General features: G+C 38.7%; 2 protein-coding genes across 2 annotated transcripts in view; one reads left to right on the top strand and one right to left on the bottom strand.

The window, feature by feature from the left end:
- cdc73.L (cell division cycle 73 L homeolog) overlaps positions 1-16,892 on the bottom strand; it is a 43,989-nt gene that overhangs the window by 12,119 nt on the left and 14,978 nt on the right. The gene's annotated exons all lie outside the window — the stretch shown is intronic.
- b3galt2.L (Beta-1,3-galactosyltransferase 2 L homeolog) lies at positions 5,713-10,023 on the top strand. The gene is given in 2 exon segments (NM_001094544.1): positions 5,713-6,053; positions 8,426-10,023. A coding segment is annotated over 1 exon segment (1,266 nt). The 5' UTR covers positions 5,713-6,053; positions 8,426-8,562; the 3' UTR covers positions 9,829-10,023.

A 16,892-nucleotide genomic window follows, 5' to 3' on the forward strand; every position in this document is an offset into this window, starting at 1 on the left:
TCAAGCAAATGTCTTAATGAAAAGCCAATTCCACATAATTGATCCCAAACCTGTACACCGAGTGACATATTTATCTTCCCTGCCCCCTCCCAATAGTAAAGTGTTTTCACTTAAGCCATTTACCAAACTCCAATCAATGAGCCCAGCTGAGACCTTCCCCTACACCCAGCGCTGGAGGCCTCCAAAGGGTTTTTATGGTCTGCTTAAAGGGATTCAGTCATGACTTTTATGGTGTAGATTTTATTACTAAATCACACAGATAATTCACTCTAAACAAACAAAATTGCATTCCTGAACCAATAAGTGTATTTTTTTTAGTCGTAATATTAGTGTGTAGGCAGCCATCTCAGGTCATTTTGCCTGGTCATGTGCTTTCAGAAAGAGCCAGTGCTGCACTATGGAACTGCTTTCTGGCATGCTGTTGTTTCTAGGGATGCACTGAATCCAGGATTCAGCCTTTTTAAGTAGGATTCAGCGAATCCTTCAGCCGGCCGAACCCAAATTTGCATATGCAAATTAGCAGTGGGGAGGGAAACCACATGCCTGTCACAGAGCAAGGAAGTAAAAATATGTTCTCCTCACTCCTAATTTGCATATGCAAATTAGGATTCGGTCCGGTATTCAGGCGAATCTTTCGTGAAGGATTTAGGGGTTCCGCCAAATCCAAAATAGTGGATTCGGTGCATCCCTAGTTGTTTCCACTACTCAATGTAACTGAAGGTGTTGCAATGGGTCCTGGATTTTTACTCGAGTGCTGTTCTTATATCTACCAGGGAGCTGTTATCTTGTGTCAGGGAGCAGCTATCTGGTTACCTTTCCATTGTTGCTGGGGGGGGGGGGGAGAAATATCACTCAAATTTACAGTACAGCAGTAAAGAGTGACAGTCACATGACTGGTGACGCCAGGGAAACTGACAATCTGTCAAGCCTCATTTCAGATTTAAAAAGTAAATTTAAAAAAAAAAAACCAGTTTGCCCTTTTGAAAAATAGATTTCAGTGCAAAAGTCTGCTGGAGCAGCTTTATTAACGGATGTGTTTTGGAAAAAAAAACAAATCTGTTTTCCCATGACAGTATCCCTTTAAGGACTCCACATGCTACATTTTATGGAATTGTCATTTGAATATTTTCCAGCCCTTGAACAAGATGTATGAGAAGTAATTGGGCCACTACAGGCAATAAGCTGGAGAGCAATGGCCTAGCCCTAGCCTATATGGCAGATAAGAAATGGGCTCATGTTTGTGACAGGTCAGTTCAGAGACCACTACAGGTATAAAGGTAGCTTCATAAGATAATCGCTGGGGAATTCATCTGAGTAACTTTACAATATTGGCAAAATCAGTTGAGTCATTTCAGCCTTAGGAACAGTAACACCAATTACAAAGTGTACCAACGTAATTAAAATATAAGGTACTGTTGCCCCGCACTGGAAATACTGCCACAGTTGCTTCAAAAATACTTCTATAGTTTATATAAACAAGCTTCTGTGTAACCATGGGGCCAGTTATTCAAGATGGAAAAAGGCACAGGTTACACATGAGACAACAGATAAACTCTGTCCAATACAATGGTGTTTTTATCTATTTTCTGCCATGTAGCCTGTGCCTTTTTTTTCAGCATGGATGGCTGTCCCCATGGCTAAACAGTAAATTGTTATATAAACTATAGTAGTGTTTCGTAATATAATATAGGTTTAATACTTTAAAAGGATTTCATTTTCTGTTCCTTTAATAAGCAGGCATTAGTGCAACAAGCAACAGAAAGATGATGAATACAACATTTTGCTGCTTAATTCATTTGTCCAGTTGCATTACAGAGATTGGAATTGCTTAATTTGCCTCCCAATCTATAATCATACAGAAAAGCTTAAATAAAGCTGAAAATCCCTACTTCCAACGCGGCACAACAACTCACCTGGGGACACAGAACAAAAAGAGAAGAAAAAAAACAAAGCAGAATTCAACCATGCGCTCCCATACACCAACAGAATATAAAATATATATGACCTTCCATTGATCCAACAAGTGTTTTATAGATCTTTCAATGTGTATTTTACAACTCCAACAGAAACCATTACCTATTGAAGGTGAAATGTATGAAAAAAACCAAAGAGACTTAAGTCTTAAAAATTTCTATTTTCTTTATACAGTCCTAAATATGAAAGCGAAGCATAACGCTAACTCTTGTTATGTTTCTCACTGGTACAATTAAGCCGGCAGAGAGGAATACGCTAACGTGGAGCTTTTCAGCTTTAGGAGTGCAAACATTAGTTTTATGAAAATTATAGTTATAAAATCCAATAGAATGTTATGCGTGAGCCAGAGGACAGGTTTCTTTATGGTGACTTACTTTCTCAAGAAGTACTATGCCAAAAAAAGAGCAGGATGAGAACAGCACCCAAAATCGACCAATAAAGTCATATGAAAAAGTTTGGGAAGTTTGGGAAACTGTAGCTGAGCTTTTAAAGTAGCAACTTCCTTTTAATATATAAAATGCCTTATGGAAACCGTAGTATTTCAGCAGTGACAGTTTATTGTATTAACAGAAAATATGCAATATGCATCATAACAAAAATAGACAGGTGCATAAATCTGGGCACCCCAATGGAGATATTACATCAATACTTTGTCTCCTTTTGCAAATGTAACAGCCTCTAGACGCCTCCTATAGCCTTTGATGAGTGTCTGGATTCTGGATGGCGGTATTTTTGACCATTCATCCAGACAAAATCTCTCCAGTTCAGTTAAATTTGATGGCTCCCGAACATATGGACAGCCTGCTTCAAATCATCCCATGGATTTTCCATGATATTCGAGTCAGGGGACTGTGATGGCCATTCCAGAATATTGTACTTCTCCCTCTGCATAAATGCTTTTGTAGATTTCCAAGTGTGTTTAGGGTCATTGTCTTGTTGGAATATCCAACCCCTGCTTAACTTCAACTTTGTGACTGATGCTTGAACATTATCCTGGAGAATTTGTTGATATTGGGTTGAATTCATCCAACTCTTGACTTTAACAAGGGCCCCAGTCCCTATACTAGCCACACAGCCCCACAGCATGATGGAACCTCCACCAAATTTGACAGTAGGTAGCAGGTGTTATTCTTGGAATGTGGTGTTCTTCTTCCGCCATGCATATCGCTTTTTGTTATGACCAAATAACTAAATTTGTGTCTCATCAGTCCAAAGCACATTGTTCCGAAATGAGTGTGGCTTGTCTATATGAGCTTTTGCATACAACAAGGCGTGAGTTCAGAAAGGGCTTCTTTCTAATCACCCTGCCATACAGATGTTCTTTGTGCAAATTGTGCTGAATTGTAGAATGATGTACATATACACCATCTGCAGCAAGATGTTCTTGCAGGTCTTTGGAGGTGATCTTTGGGTTGTCTGTAACCACTCAAAATCCTCCTCATATGCCGCTCCTGTATTTTTCTTGACCAGGGTTTTACACATCTTTTGAGAGTTGCTTAGAGGATCGCATGCCGTCAGTCTTCAGAGGAGAGCCAAACAAAAGCACAACTTGCAATTGGCCACCTTAAATATCTTCTCATGATTGGACACACCTGCCTATGAAGTTCAAGGCTTAATAAGATAATCCAACCAATTGCAAATTGCCTCAAAATGTCAATCTACATCATACTTAAAGATCATTTAAAGGTGAAAAACCCTTTAAAAGCAAGACAGCAAAGCCCTGGGCTGGTGCAACTGAGTTATGTCCTATACTAAGGGGCTTGAGGAAAAAGTGGAAACCGTTTAATAGGAAAGCGGCACAATTCCAATAAGCAGTTGGTACAGCCTTAGTGGACTTCCCTGGAAAGCTAAGCCTTTACAGGGCTGGGATTAGATAATTAAGGTGGTGGATGATGGAAATGTATTGATCTCACCGATATCTTAGTATACAATGGGTTTGATATTTTTTAAGAATTTAAATCCTAAAGTTACAAATGCAATGCATTCATAATTACTAGAACTGGGCTAAACGTTGCATTTATTATTACATACCCTATAAAGTTTTAGAAGAAGAGCAATGTATAAAGCAGGGAGGCTGATGTTACATGCAACTGTAGAACAATACTATGCAGCTTTGGCTTGACTTTAACATGCCTGCGCTATTTTAGTCTCTGAACAGTTCAGGGAATATTTCTCAGCCCCATATGCAAGTCAGTCATTGCCATCAGTTGATGTGATGAATGATGCGCTGCATAATTTAATGCACTTGTTTCAGAGTGCTTATACTCAGGGGGACACAGCATTAAAAGCTTGCTTACAGGGTGTCTAGATGATTGGAGGAAAAAAAATATTCCTTAAAGTGATACCGACACTAAAAATTCTCTTTTCAAAATATTAATCTACATTAAAAGTTACCTATAGGTCATGTTGATCGTTTTTCATGGATAGTTCTGCTTTTGTGAGTAATTAATTGTCACTTGAAGTTTCTAAACCTGACTGTCCCTTCTCAACCTGTCAGTTAAGAGTTTCTAATGCTAACCGACTACTGCTGCACAAATATGGCAGCCCCCTGATACAGAAACATGGGGGTAAGAAATGTAATGTTAAAGCATCAAGCAAATACTTTTATGGCAAAATTATAAATAGAATTCAAAGACAGTGTTATGATGGAGAATAAAAAAAGGTTATTTTCTGATGTCCGTATCACTTTACTATGGGCGTGAGAAGATAATGTATTAATGAGAGGGTACTGGTACATTTACATCTTAGAATCTAGAGAAAACATGAATTTCATTGGATTGTGTGAGCTTTGGGAGGTGCATATATTCAAATTACACGTGCCTAAATCTGGCATTTAAGGGAGTCGCTTTTTGTTTTAATTAATGTAACACAGCTTAGCAGACTAACTTCTACAGTTCTTCAATAGCAAAGACGGCACATAAAACTATATTAAATTATTATGTTTCTAAACTTGCTTATTTGTTATATGGCTGCAGTAGGAAAAGCATGAATACAGGGGAATAGAACGGACTCTGCTAGCTCTGTGTATTCCAGATAAAATGCATAAACATTCAGTGAGATGCAGCCCAAAATACCAACGGGTTGGAAAGCAGTTCCAGTTAAATGACCTGCCCCTAGTGCTGGAAGGAATGAAAAAGTGACTCATAAAATAAATATATAATGCCTAAGGTGGCAAAAGTAAATGATTTGCAGGCAAAAACGTTTCGGTTTTGCATTAGATTTTCATTGTACTGCCTGTAACAGATTTTACCCAGGATATGGGTCACACTCTCAGTATGTTGGCAGCTGGCTAATTCTTTTAAAAAGACATCCTATTGAGGGGGTCAGGCTACCAACATAGAAGGCATGTGTAGATGTTAAAATCCATGCGGTCTTTTTAATGATTGTCATAAGCAAAAGAGAAGGAAAAAAAAAAAAAAAAAAAAAAAAAGGACAGGGGGCTGGCTTGCTGCTTGTAGACAGGGAGAAATGCATGCAAGGTTGTCACGTGAGTATTAGCCTGGCTGTGACGTTCAATTCTGCTCTGTCAGAAGACGGCATCTGTCAAATCGCACATTTAAACCACTGACTCTGAGAGAAGCAGCAGCAGCCTGGGAAACAGACCTGCTTCTCTGCTCCATAGATTTTCCCCCCGCCCGCCCCCTCCATAGAGCTCAGTCTTCCAGGGAAGCAGCCTAGCAACAAGGACTGAGGTAAATCCTCCACTATTCTTTCATTCAGCTACACTATGTTCTTGCCCAGCTTTCTGCAACACTGCTGATATTAAGCAACACTGGCATGGATACAGACGGCTGAACAGCAGGGACACCAGGCGAGATCTGATGAAGCTCTCGGCAGCCAGCGAGACAATGCCGGGGATGTTGGTGCATGTGAGTCGGCGGAATATACAAAATGCCCATGAGTGGAAGAGGCAATAGGACAGGCTGCGGGAAGACGGACAGTGGCCACAAGTACACGCAGAGAGGACATTTCCCAAGTGCGCATGTTCCACTACACATTTTCTCTGGCCAAGTGATGACGTGCCAAAACTATTCTCAATAAGTGAATTCCAACCATCATGAGCAAATACAGTAAAAAAGGTACGTAACAAAACCCATTTGCTTAAATCAGATTAACCCAAATGTCGCCGAGCAAAATCCTACCAAAAGAAAAAAAAAAACTATGAAACACAACGCCTAGTATTGTATAAAATCCCACACAATGTCCATAACTGCTTGGCATGGGGAATGTCACAGGGGAAAGCTAAATCCCCTAACAAGTAGGTCATATTTAATCTTTATCTGGACTAATCTCTAAGCTCGGGTGACTCCGGCAAGCTGCTGAGATGAGGGAATGGTTAATAGCAGATCTACAATTTAGATTCAAGCAGATGGGGAATCAGAAAGCAGTTCAATGTGTTTAAGGGAAAGTATTTATCCCTTGACGGAAAATTAACGTTACCTTGTATTTAAATGGGTAGCAAGGGTTACTGTAATGGGAGGTGTAATAGTGAAGAATTCATGTGTGCACTGCAGGGCTTGTATATAGTAAAGTGTGCAAAATATGAAATACTATATATGCCATGGACACAGCTAGTTTGTGCAAATGAAAACAGTTTTACAGGACGAAAAGCATAGGGAAAGTAAAACACTGTTTCTATAATGCAACACTGCTGGGAATTAGCAGTCTTCGGATCGCCACCAAGAAGTAAACCACAGCTCTGAAAGGGTAGTACCGTAAATGCTATTAGTCCTAATGAAGGAAGGGAAAGAGGCTCTTGAAAATAGCTTGTTCAATTCCATGTGGCCTGCAATGGGGTACCATGAATGCATAGAGAAGGAACACAGGGTATCAGGGATGCCAATACCAACCACAGGCACTGAAGGTGCAGCATAAACATATTTTTACAATAATAACACCACCTTAAAAATCTAACACTTTACTTAATTATTCCACCGGCTACCCTGTGCTGCTCAGTTGTCTTTACATCAGCCAGGGGAAATTTACAATCCGTTTTTTATGGTTTAGGCATGGGAAATCTTTGTACAGACACTGCTCTTATTTACGGAAATCATTCATTCTCCATAGAAGCCGTCTCACTGGCTGACACAATGTTTTTCTCTACATAGTGGCCGTGTTTATAGCAGGACTAGGTCAATAGTTGCATTTCACAGGCTGCAGAAGGAAGCACAGGCATTGGTGCATCTGCAACAGTAATCTAGATTTTCCTTTAGCAGGGAGGAGAGGAAACATTGAATTGCATTACCATACATTATCCCAGGGTGAATAACATGAACAAAAACAGCAAAATGTGTCAGCCCAGCACATGCATTGTTCACTGGTTTCCATGCGACTTGTCAGATCCATTACAACTGATATAATATATTTGATTAAAATGGGTACAGAAACGGCAAAAAGGATGTAATAGTCATGAAGAGGTTATTGCAACAGGAAGTTAAATTGCAAATAGAACATCCTCTGTAAAAAATACACGCCCTCAGATTCACAATACAGCATATCCTATGGAATATTATTACAGGCAGAACATTTTGAAATGTACGAGTAAGGGCTGGAAGTAGCATGGTTTCATATAAAACCAACATGCTCAATGCATAGATATAAACAGCTGCAATCTGACAGAGATTTAAAGTATATTTTAGTATAAAAATATACTAATATACCTTTGCAGAAAAACTTGTATACAACAAGCTAAAAACATGATCACCCGTGCCGAGCGAATGAAGTGCCCTTAGTTTAGTCCAGTGCAGGTCACCAAACAAAATGCAACTCTGGCTCCCTCTTGAGGAAGAGACTGGTAATGCAAAACAGTGAAACCCAGAGATGTTTAAATATTTTAGCAATCAGGGATTTAACAAAACAAAAAAAAAAATCAATGTATAGTAGTGGAATTTTGAATGAATGACATTCCAAACATTTGTTCTGACATTACATCTTCAATTTCCTTTAAGTGTATAAAGTGTAAGCAGACTGAACTGGGGAAAGCTACTGAACCCTGAAAATGAGTTTTGACAACTGCATCTTCTCATTGACTTTTTGAACACAGCGGCTGCCAATGAAAACATGCTAAGCAGCGTAGTGTGACTAACACAACCCAGCTCCCATCAAGCTCACACATGCAGCAGGCTTCTCCAGGCACATGACAAGCACTGAAAATAAAAACAGCAGATTAAATGAACACGTTATTTCACTAAATTAGCTACACGATTAATCAGCTAACTAGAAGCCTAGCCCCAAGCAGATGACTTAAAGCATCTCCAGCTGCAAGTGAGCGTTAAATCACCTGGACAAAGTCTTTATTCAGCAGCTTAGTCAATAACCGGACAGAGGCAACATCTACTAATTGAGCAGCTCATTGGAAAGGAATAGGTTGAGGAGGAGGTTTTTGCCATGTTTTGTATATATCAATAAAATATTGGTTTAATGAAAGTGCTTCTAATACTTCTCTTTGCAGGTTCTCCTTTACTTGATAAAGCAAGTGGCAATTGGAAGAATGAAGCCTAACACCAAAGAAGAGTGACAGCCGCACAGAGTGTGGGACGAGAGTATCCAGACCTGTGCAATAGAGCGCGGGGCAGCATCACAACCAGCATGCTTCAGTGGAGGAGACGCCATTGCTGTTTTGTCAAAATGACCTGGAATAGCAAAAGGTCTCTGTTCCGCACTCACCTCACCGGTCTCGTATCTCTTGTGTTTTTATTCGCCATGTTGCTCTTTTTCAACCACCACAGCTCACTCTCGGGCAGAACTGGACTCAAAGAAAATCCAGTGACGCACACAATACGAGGATACAGGGCGACAAAAAGCGATACGAACAGCTCGCTAAGGAGTATGTGGAAGGACGGCGTTCATCAAACGCTAAAGCCTCACACAGCTTCTAATGTGAGCAGCATGGAATTGATACAACAAGGAGTAACTGGGTTGGAGAACACACTAAGCACAAATGGAAGTATATACAGCGAAAAAGGCTCCGGACACCAAAATGTGTACCATTATAAATATATCATCAACGAGCCTGGGAAGTGTCAGGAGAAAACGCCGTTCCTTATTTTGCTCATAGCAGCGGAACCAAGGCAGATTGAGGCTCGACAAGCAATTAGACAAACTTGGGGTAACGAGAGCCTTGCTCCGGGGTTCCGAACAGTAAGGTTGTTTTTACTTGGGATACATGCCACGGCAGATGGGGCAATCCAGCAAGCCATTATGGATGAAAGCAGGCAATACCATGACATTATCCAGCAAGAGTATTTAGACACCTACTACAACCTGACCATTAAAACGTTGATGGGCATGAACTGGGTAGCAACATATTGTCCAAAAGTTTTGTACGTCATGAAAACAGACAGCGATATGTTTGTTAACACGGAATACTTAATACACAAGCTGCTGAAGCCTGATCTCCCCCCACGAACCAATTATTTCACAGGATATTTAATGAGAGGGTATGCGCCAAATCGGAACAAAGACAGCAAATGGTACATGCCCCAGGATTTATACCCCAGCGAGCGTTACCCAGTATTTTGCTCAGGGACTGGCTATGTGCTCTCTGGGGACCTTGCGGAGAAAATCTTCAAAGTGTCTCTAAGCATCAGACGTTTGCATTTAGAGGATGTATATGTCGGGATTTGTCTTGCAAAGCTGCGTATTGACCCTGTGCCCCCGCCAAACGAGTTTGTCTTCAATCATTGGAGGGTTTCATACTCAAGCTGTAAATATAGTCACCTAATTACCTCCCATCAGTTCCAGCCTGGAGAACTTATTAAATACTGGAATCACTTACAACAGAATAAGCACAATGCCTGTGCCAATGCAGCCAAGGAAAAAGCCAGCAAGTATCGGCACCGTAAAATGCACTAAACAAAAAAAAAACTGGACAACGTATTAAATAATAGATTTTATTGTGCAAATTGAAAATATATACAAAAGCATGTGCAGTTTGGCAAGCTTACTGGGAAAGGCTTTTCAATAGGAGGATAATGGGGAAATTATTTTTTTATTTTCAAAAGATTATTAGAAAATAAACACGGAAACTAAAGGGTATTAACAAAGAAACAAAAAAAAAAGTAAAAATTGTTGTGTGTTAAATCTGTGCAATAAGACGCATGCACACTTTCATGGTACACCCGCTCTTTTATGTGCCAATAAAATTCAACTGGTCAAATTTTGCATACAAACACAAGGAAAGTGTATTTCTGTTAATGAAAAAACTGGCAACAACAGGAGAGCCCGAAAAACAGATCAAAGGCTTCAAGCTCCTACTGTTGTTAAAATAAAGAGATTTCAGGGATTTAAAGTAGAATAACTATCCAAAATATAGAAACACTAACTCACGGTTTTAACTTTACAGACCTAGCATTTCAAATGGTGCATTATATTTAAGAAGATTTTCCACCATTTGTAATGTACAAGTGAAAAGGTATGGAATCATCAACCAGAATCCCAAAAAATATGGCAGTCAGTGCCAATATCATTTATACAAATATTTTTTTTTTATATTTGACGGATTCTAAAAGCATCAGGCAAATACTTTTATGTCAAAATTATAAATAGTATTCAAAGGCAATATTATTAGAGATATAAAAAAACAATTATTTTCTGGTGTCAGTATCTCTTTAAGGCTGGGTACTCTAAAATATACAATGACCAAAAGCCTCTGAAATATTATCAAGAGGAACCAACAAATACCAATACAACTGAGGGCCCAGCAAACACAAATACGACTGACCTAAGTTTTAAGAAATATATTCTTCTCAACATATTTAATTCAAGAGCTCAGTCACTCTCATCCAATTAATTTTGGAACCTACATCCAAAATAACAGGCACATTAAGTAGGTTCAAGGAAACTAAAAAAGTTGAAACATCCAAAATGAAAAAGCTTGGGCAGCCATTCAAACTGTTGGATCCACATACACATAGCAGATAACAGCAACTGTGTATAATAATCGTTTTATGTTTTACACCGTTGGCTTAAGAAAGGGGTTAAATGCCATTTGTATAGAGAGAACTATATAATAAAAAACGTCTCATAAAATTGTATCTATTCATCTACCAATGAATACCCTGATTTCAAACATTTCATTTTATGGGGTTGCTGGGCCTTTAAATACTAGTAGTAGTAACCCTTTCATTTCACATATAGATGCAGATATGTAGAAGCCCTATATATGCTCATATAATACACAAAAGCCATGAATATCTTGTAAATTATATCCTTATAAACGGTGAGTTCTGATGTCATCAGTTATAAACGGTGAGTTCTGATGTCATTTGTCACGTGACTCATTGAAACGTGTGTATTATAATAAATAAAGTACCCCCTGTTGTAAAATATGAGGATATTAGAAGATACCTCGGAGTTCCATGACCTGTATAAAAACACTCGGCCTTCGGCCTCGTACTTTTATATGGTCATGAAACTCCTCGGTAACTTATAATATCCTTATATTTTACAAAAGGGGGTACTTTATTCACTATATATTATTTTCCCCTCTGGGGTAAAAGGGTATGGTAGCATTCCCTATTTATAGCTGTGCAAAATGTAAATGATGTATTTTTTGTGCTTTGTATCTTAACAATGAAGAAACTGCGTAACAATTTGTGCGACAATACAAATGATTGCACTTGATGTTTGCACTCTACTAAGTGGGGTACAGAGGGAAAGTTACATCTATAGAGGGGTTGGTGCAGTTCTTGGCAGGGCACATTAGAGCAGTTGTGCAGTAAAGTGTAGAGAGATCAGAAAGACCCACTACAAGAAGGGCAAAAAATTATTATCAGAAATAAATTGGGACCTCTGTATTCTCCATTGGGAAAGGGACTAATGTGGGTGATAAGAATTTTCTGCGAAGAGCTGAAAGATGGGCAAGGAATCCATTATCCAGAAAGCTCCAAATTACAGGATCGACATTTTAATCAAATAATTAAGATTTTAAAAAATTATTCCATTTTCTCTGTAATAAAACAGCTTATACTTGATCCCAACTAAGATCTTAGTCACCTGTTGGAGGCAAAACAATTCTAGAGGGTGCATTTAATACTGTTTAATAATGCATTTAATAATGTTTAAATATGTTTTTAATAGAAAACTCCAGTTCTCAAGCATTCTGGATTACAGGTCCTATACCTGTAATAATCATAGTAGGTACTGAATGTTAAAAGGCCTAGTGAAGTACAACAAGGATTTTATGTCAACTATATTGGGGAGCATAAAAAGCAATTTTGTATGTACTTGAGAAGGGACTGCTCAAATTAAGTTGACTTTAAAGGGGACCCGTCACCCAAAAAAATTATTCAAAATCCTATTTTATCACATTAGTCAAGCAAAATGAACTTAAATTACACTATATAAATTATTTGAATCATGTTAACTTCAGTCTGGTAATTTAAAATGATAGCAAGCAGGCAGCAGCCATTTTGTGGACACTCTTTTTAAGGAAAGCCTTTCATCATCTCAGAATCATGTTTGTGCATCAGAATGGGGGAAGTGATGTCCATCCCCATATGCCCTGGCTACACAATTAAATGGTGAAGAGAACGGGGGAATGTGTGTAGAGAAGCGACATCTAGGAAGTGCTGAATGGAAATTGAAAGTAATTGTCTGCCCCGCCTCTATGCCCATGGCATAGAGGAGGGGCAGACAATATTTGATTGACAGCTGAGATTTTTAAATGAGCTTACAACAGCAATGAATGCTTTAATAAAAAATAGAAATTGGATTTCATGTTTAATTTGAAAAGGACTTTTATTATACAGATTTTTGTGTCTGGGTGACAGGTCCACTTTAAGGAAAGTTAAGATGAGGACACCAAGGGGACACTAGTGAGTGGGCACCAATATGCGTCGCAAAACATTTGTAGTAACACAGCTATGTAGTCAGTAACACAGATATGAAGTCATACAAGCTGGTATAAGAATGTTAGTCTCAGAGAATGCATTACTAGTAACTGTCAGTCAAAAACCTCACATGCTGCTGTAGAAAAAGCAGATCTCTGCCTCAGCAATAAGGATGAACTGTGTTGCTCTGCTAGAGACTTTCATACAGTGCTTGGATGCCATATGAAACCTCCTTGGCCAACAACCTTAAACAGGACTTTACTGAGCGTCTCTTTGCACCATACGGTCTATGGGAATATTCCTGTCCAGCCATGCAATAAACTGCCTCCTTTGCTTCTAAAAAGGTAACCCACCCTCTATGGCTGTAGGAATCGGAAAAACGTTATGTTTTAAGGAAATTGGCTGTGCCATTCTTGAGCTTTTCTGGCGTATGAACTGGGTTAAGCAAGCCAAAGATCACTGACAAATGTGGCACTGTATGTGCTCAGGACAGATCAGTCAAGGAAGGTAAGGCTGCTCGTTTTAATGGAGATCAAATGTGTGCTTTTTAGTAAATCACAAATAGGAATGCAAATGACATATCGGGTGTATCTGGGATGCAGCTGCGCCATGGGAAAACCTTTCCTAGAGATTTTTGTTATTCAACTGCCTGGAAAGTATAAAGTGTCCAAGAAGATAGGTTCTCTTTCTGAAGTTAAAGAGATACAAAGGAAAAAAAAACCTGAAATCAATTATCCAAAAAAACAAGATAGCAACTAGCAGCCGTGGGACACATAATGCTATGCCAAGCTTAAAGTTTTCAGCCTCATACATAAAAATCTGATTACAGGGAAGTTATACTGTACAGCAACAATGGTTAGGTTACTGGTCCAACAACATCCCATCAGTGAGGTTTCCTTTAAATGTAATTAAAGGAAAAGTAAAGGTATGTAAAATGCAACGACATTATAAAAGGTACAATAAATCAAAACCCTCTGCGTTTTGATTTTTTTTGCGCATGCTTTTAGATTCCTACTTCCATCCACAAATCCAACATGATAATAAAAGTGCCACCATTTCCCTCCAAGTCCCAATCAGTCACACCAACAACTTAGCGAGTGACTTGCACATTGCAAATGAAACACAGGTTTGATTTTTCTTAAAAGGAAAACAAGTTTTACTAATAAATAGATGCTTATTTCCTGGTCGGCTTCTGAAGCATGGGTAGAACTGCGTCCTGTGCTATTATGAAATATACACATTAAGGGTTTAAAGGGAGATAAGCGAGCTAAATGGCAATTGTTTATATAGAAAACACTTTTTAGAAAGAGTACATTATGCTTTATTTCGTACCTAGTCTATTATGCAGTGAGGGATATAAAAATGATACACCTCTAATTCAGAGTGTAAAAAGATTTTTAAAATGACATTTACAGTGAGAGGAAGTGTGAAGAGTTCCCTTATTTATGGGATTAGCTCGCTGCATAACAACTGTTTTTTTTTTTGGGGGGGGGGGAACTTGGGGGACATGGAATACCCAGAGCAAAATATGCCCAAGTCTAGTAACCCATAACAAGCAGGTGCGTTTCTTTCAAATGGTGACCAGTAAATGTTACCTGGGCAGTTGCTTATATTAAATTTCCTTCTTAAAAATGTAGGACCCGCAAAGTCCTGCTACAAGAATAATGGCAGACTGGGAATTTTTTGCTGCAAAAGCATTTTCTCACTCTGTGGGAAAGGGGGACAAGATGCTAAAAACCACCATCCATTCAAAAGAATGGAAATTGCTGCCAATTTCCAGGTCCTGCCCAGTGACAGGTGCAAATGATTCAAATCCACGCTGTGAATATGAACTTGTCCTTGGCAAGGAATCCTAGAAATGAGGGCAATTCCCAGCATTTTGTCACCCACCCGCTGACGAGAAAATCATCCAGCAACAAAACACTGGAAATTTGCCCAGTTTGCATTTCAATTAGGTTTAGAACTCTAGCCTCACGCTGTCTCAATACCCATAAGCCCAAGAAACTCAAAGTAATGGAAACCAACTACAAATATTAACTCCGGCCATATACAGCATGAAATACCAGTTTAGAGAAAGTACAGTAGCAAGTCAAAGGACCAGTGAACCCAACTAGCAAAAAAACACATTTATAATAAAGGTATGGGGCCGGTTAGCTGGAAACCCATTATCCAGAAAGTTCCGAATTACGGGACGGTCATCTCCCATAGACTATTGCAATCAAATAAATCAAAAGTTTAAACATATTCTCTTTTTCTCTGTAATAACAAAAGAGCATCTTCTTCTTAATCCCAACTAAGATGTAATCAATCCTTATAAGGTATATTTAGAGGCAGATTTAACAAGGGTCGAATTTTGAATTCGAATTTTCGAGTTTATTTTTATGGCCAAAACGGTCAAATTCAACTAGAGAGTTATCCAAATTCGATTTGAATTTTCAAGATTTATCATACTCAGGCCCTTTAAGAACTCAAATTTGATTTATACTGCTGTATAAGTCAATGGGTGATCAATCTTTTTCAATCAATTTGGTGATGTTTGCAGCCTTCCTGACATTGAGGTTTTTTTGGAGATAAAAATCTCTAATTGTGTTTTTAAAAATCAAATTCGATTCGAGTTTTCGGGTCGATCTTATTCACCCGACTTTTAAAAATTATATTTTATTGATACATTTAGATTGGTCAAATTTCGAGTTCATGGAAGTTTTACAAAAAAACTCGCATAAATTCAAAATTCGACCCTTGATGCGATCACTTGGGGGTGCCTCACTGTTGGCACCCAAGTAAAAATGATTTTCCATCTCCTTTAAAGTATGGAGAGCCAAATTACTGAAAGATCCCTTATCCGTAAAACCCCAGGTCACAAGCATTTTAGATAACAGGTCCCACACCTGTATAAAAGCAACTGCAGGATAATAAATATGAAAGAGATATTGCCTAACACCTCCCGGCATACTTTTTGTGTTTGAACAATTTTGCTTACAAATATCATTGATATCAGCGTCGGATCATTTTGGGGAGAATAAAAGTAAAATGTGACAGATGCATCACAAAATGCTCTTAGATGAAAGCCTTAATGCGGCCGTGCAACATTACCATGGAAACCACTCGGAGCTCGCTGCAAAGTATTTAAATTTTGACAGCCTCATGAGAAGGCTCATACTGAATGATAGTAAGGCTTTGTTTTGCTAGGTAATTCAGCCACTTTTCTGCTTGAACCATAGAATTTACTACTAAGTGCTAATGCATTCCATGCTGCGGTTATTTCAGAAGTAATTGGATGAGCGAAGCTGCAGAAGAATACCCAGCGGATGGGATTTTGGTACAAGCGTATGAATTTTTATTTAACAAGGCCACGCATACTAAGGTACAGACGACTTGGTAATAGTAATAAATACGATTGAAAGTTTTTACTGATCCCCCAGATACAAATGAAAGGCAAGTCTGAAATTAAGAATGAGTTAGCGAAAATGCAACCACTTAATGAAGCCAATCAGAATGCAGAAGAATAACAAGGCCAAGGCGAATTCTCTTATTGACGAGCCCTAAGGAGCCACTTTGTGCTGCTTTATTCACGGCCTGCAACTGGGAGCTTCTCGGGTCATTAGAACCTGATCTCATTTCTCTCATATTGATTTTACTAAAATGCAAGATGCATGATAAACATTTGCAATAAGATATTAAAAAAACAAAGAATATCAGTAGCCGTTTTAACCCCTTGATTGCCAGCACCCACTTGAACTATTTGCTGTGGACTTAAACCTGCACTGCAAAGTACAATTTCTTATAGAATTCAGGATTCTGTTTGGGATTCAGCCAAATCCTAAGTGATCAGCCATATTGAATTGGACGGATAAGCTTTAGAAAACTGATGGGGGCACTTTCTTTATTGTTAAAAATGTATGCACTAATTTCAATATGCAGATTAGTTGTTAGTGAATTTGGTATTCATCCGAATTCAAGATGTATGTATTCTATGCATTCCCCGTATCTGCAGTTCCAGTTTTCATACCCCCTATCCTTTATACTGCAAAGGCAAGGCAGGCATAAAGCCTCCAAACAAAACAGTACATCAATTGAAGCTAAGTG

Source organism: Xenopus laevis, chromosome 4L (assembly GCF_017654675.1).
Source record: "Xenopus laevis strain J_2021 chromosome 4L, Xenopus_laevis_v10.1, whole genome shotgun sequence".
Classification (NCBI taxonomy): domain Eukaryota; kingdom Metazoa; phylum Chordata; class Amphibia; order Anura; family Pipidae; genus Xenopus; species Xenopus laevis.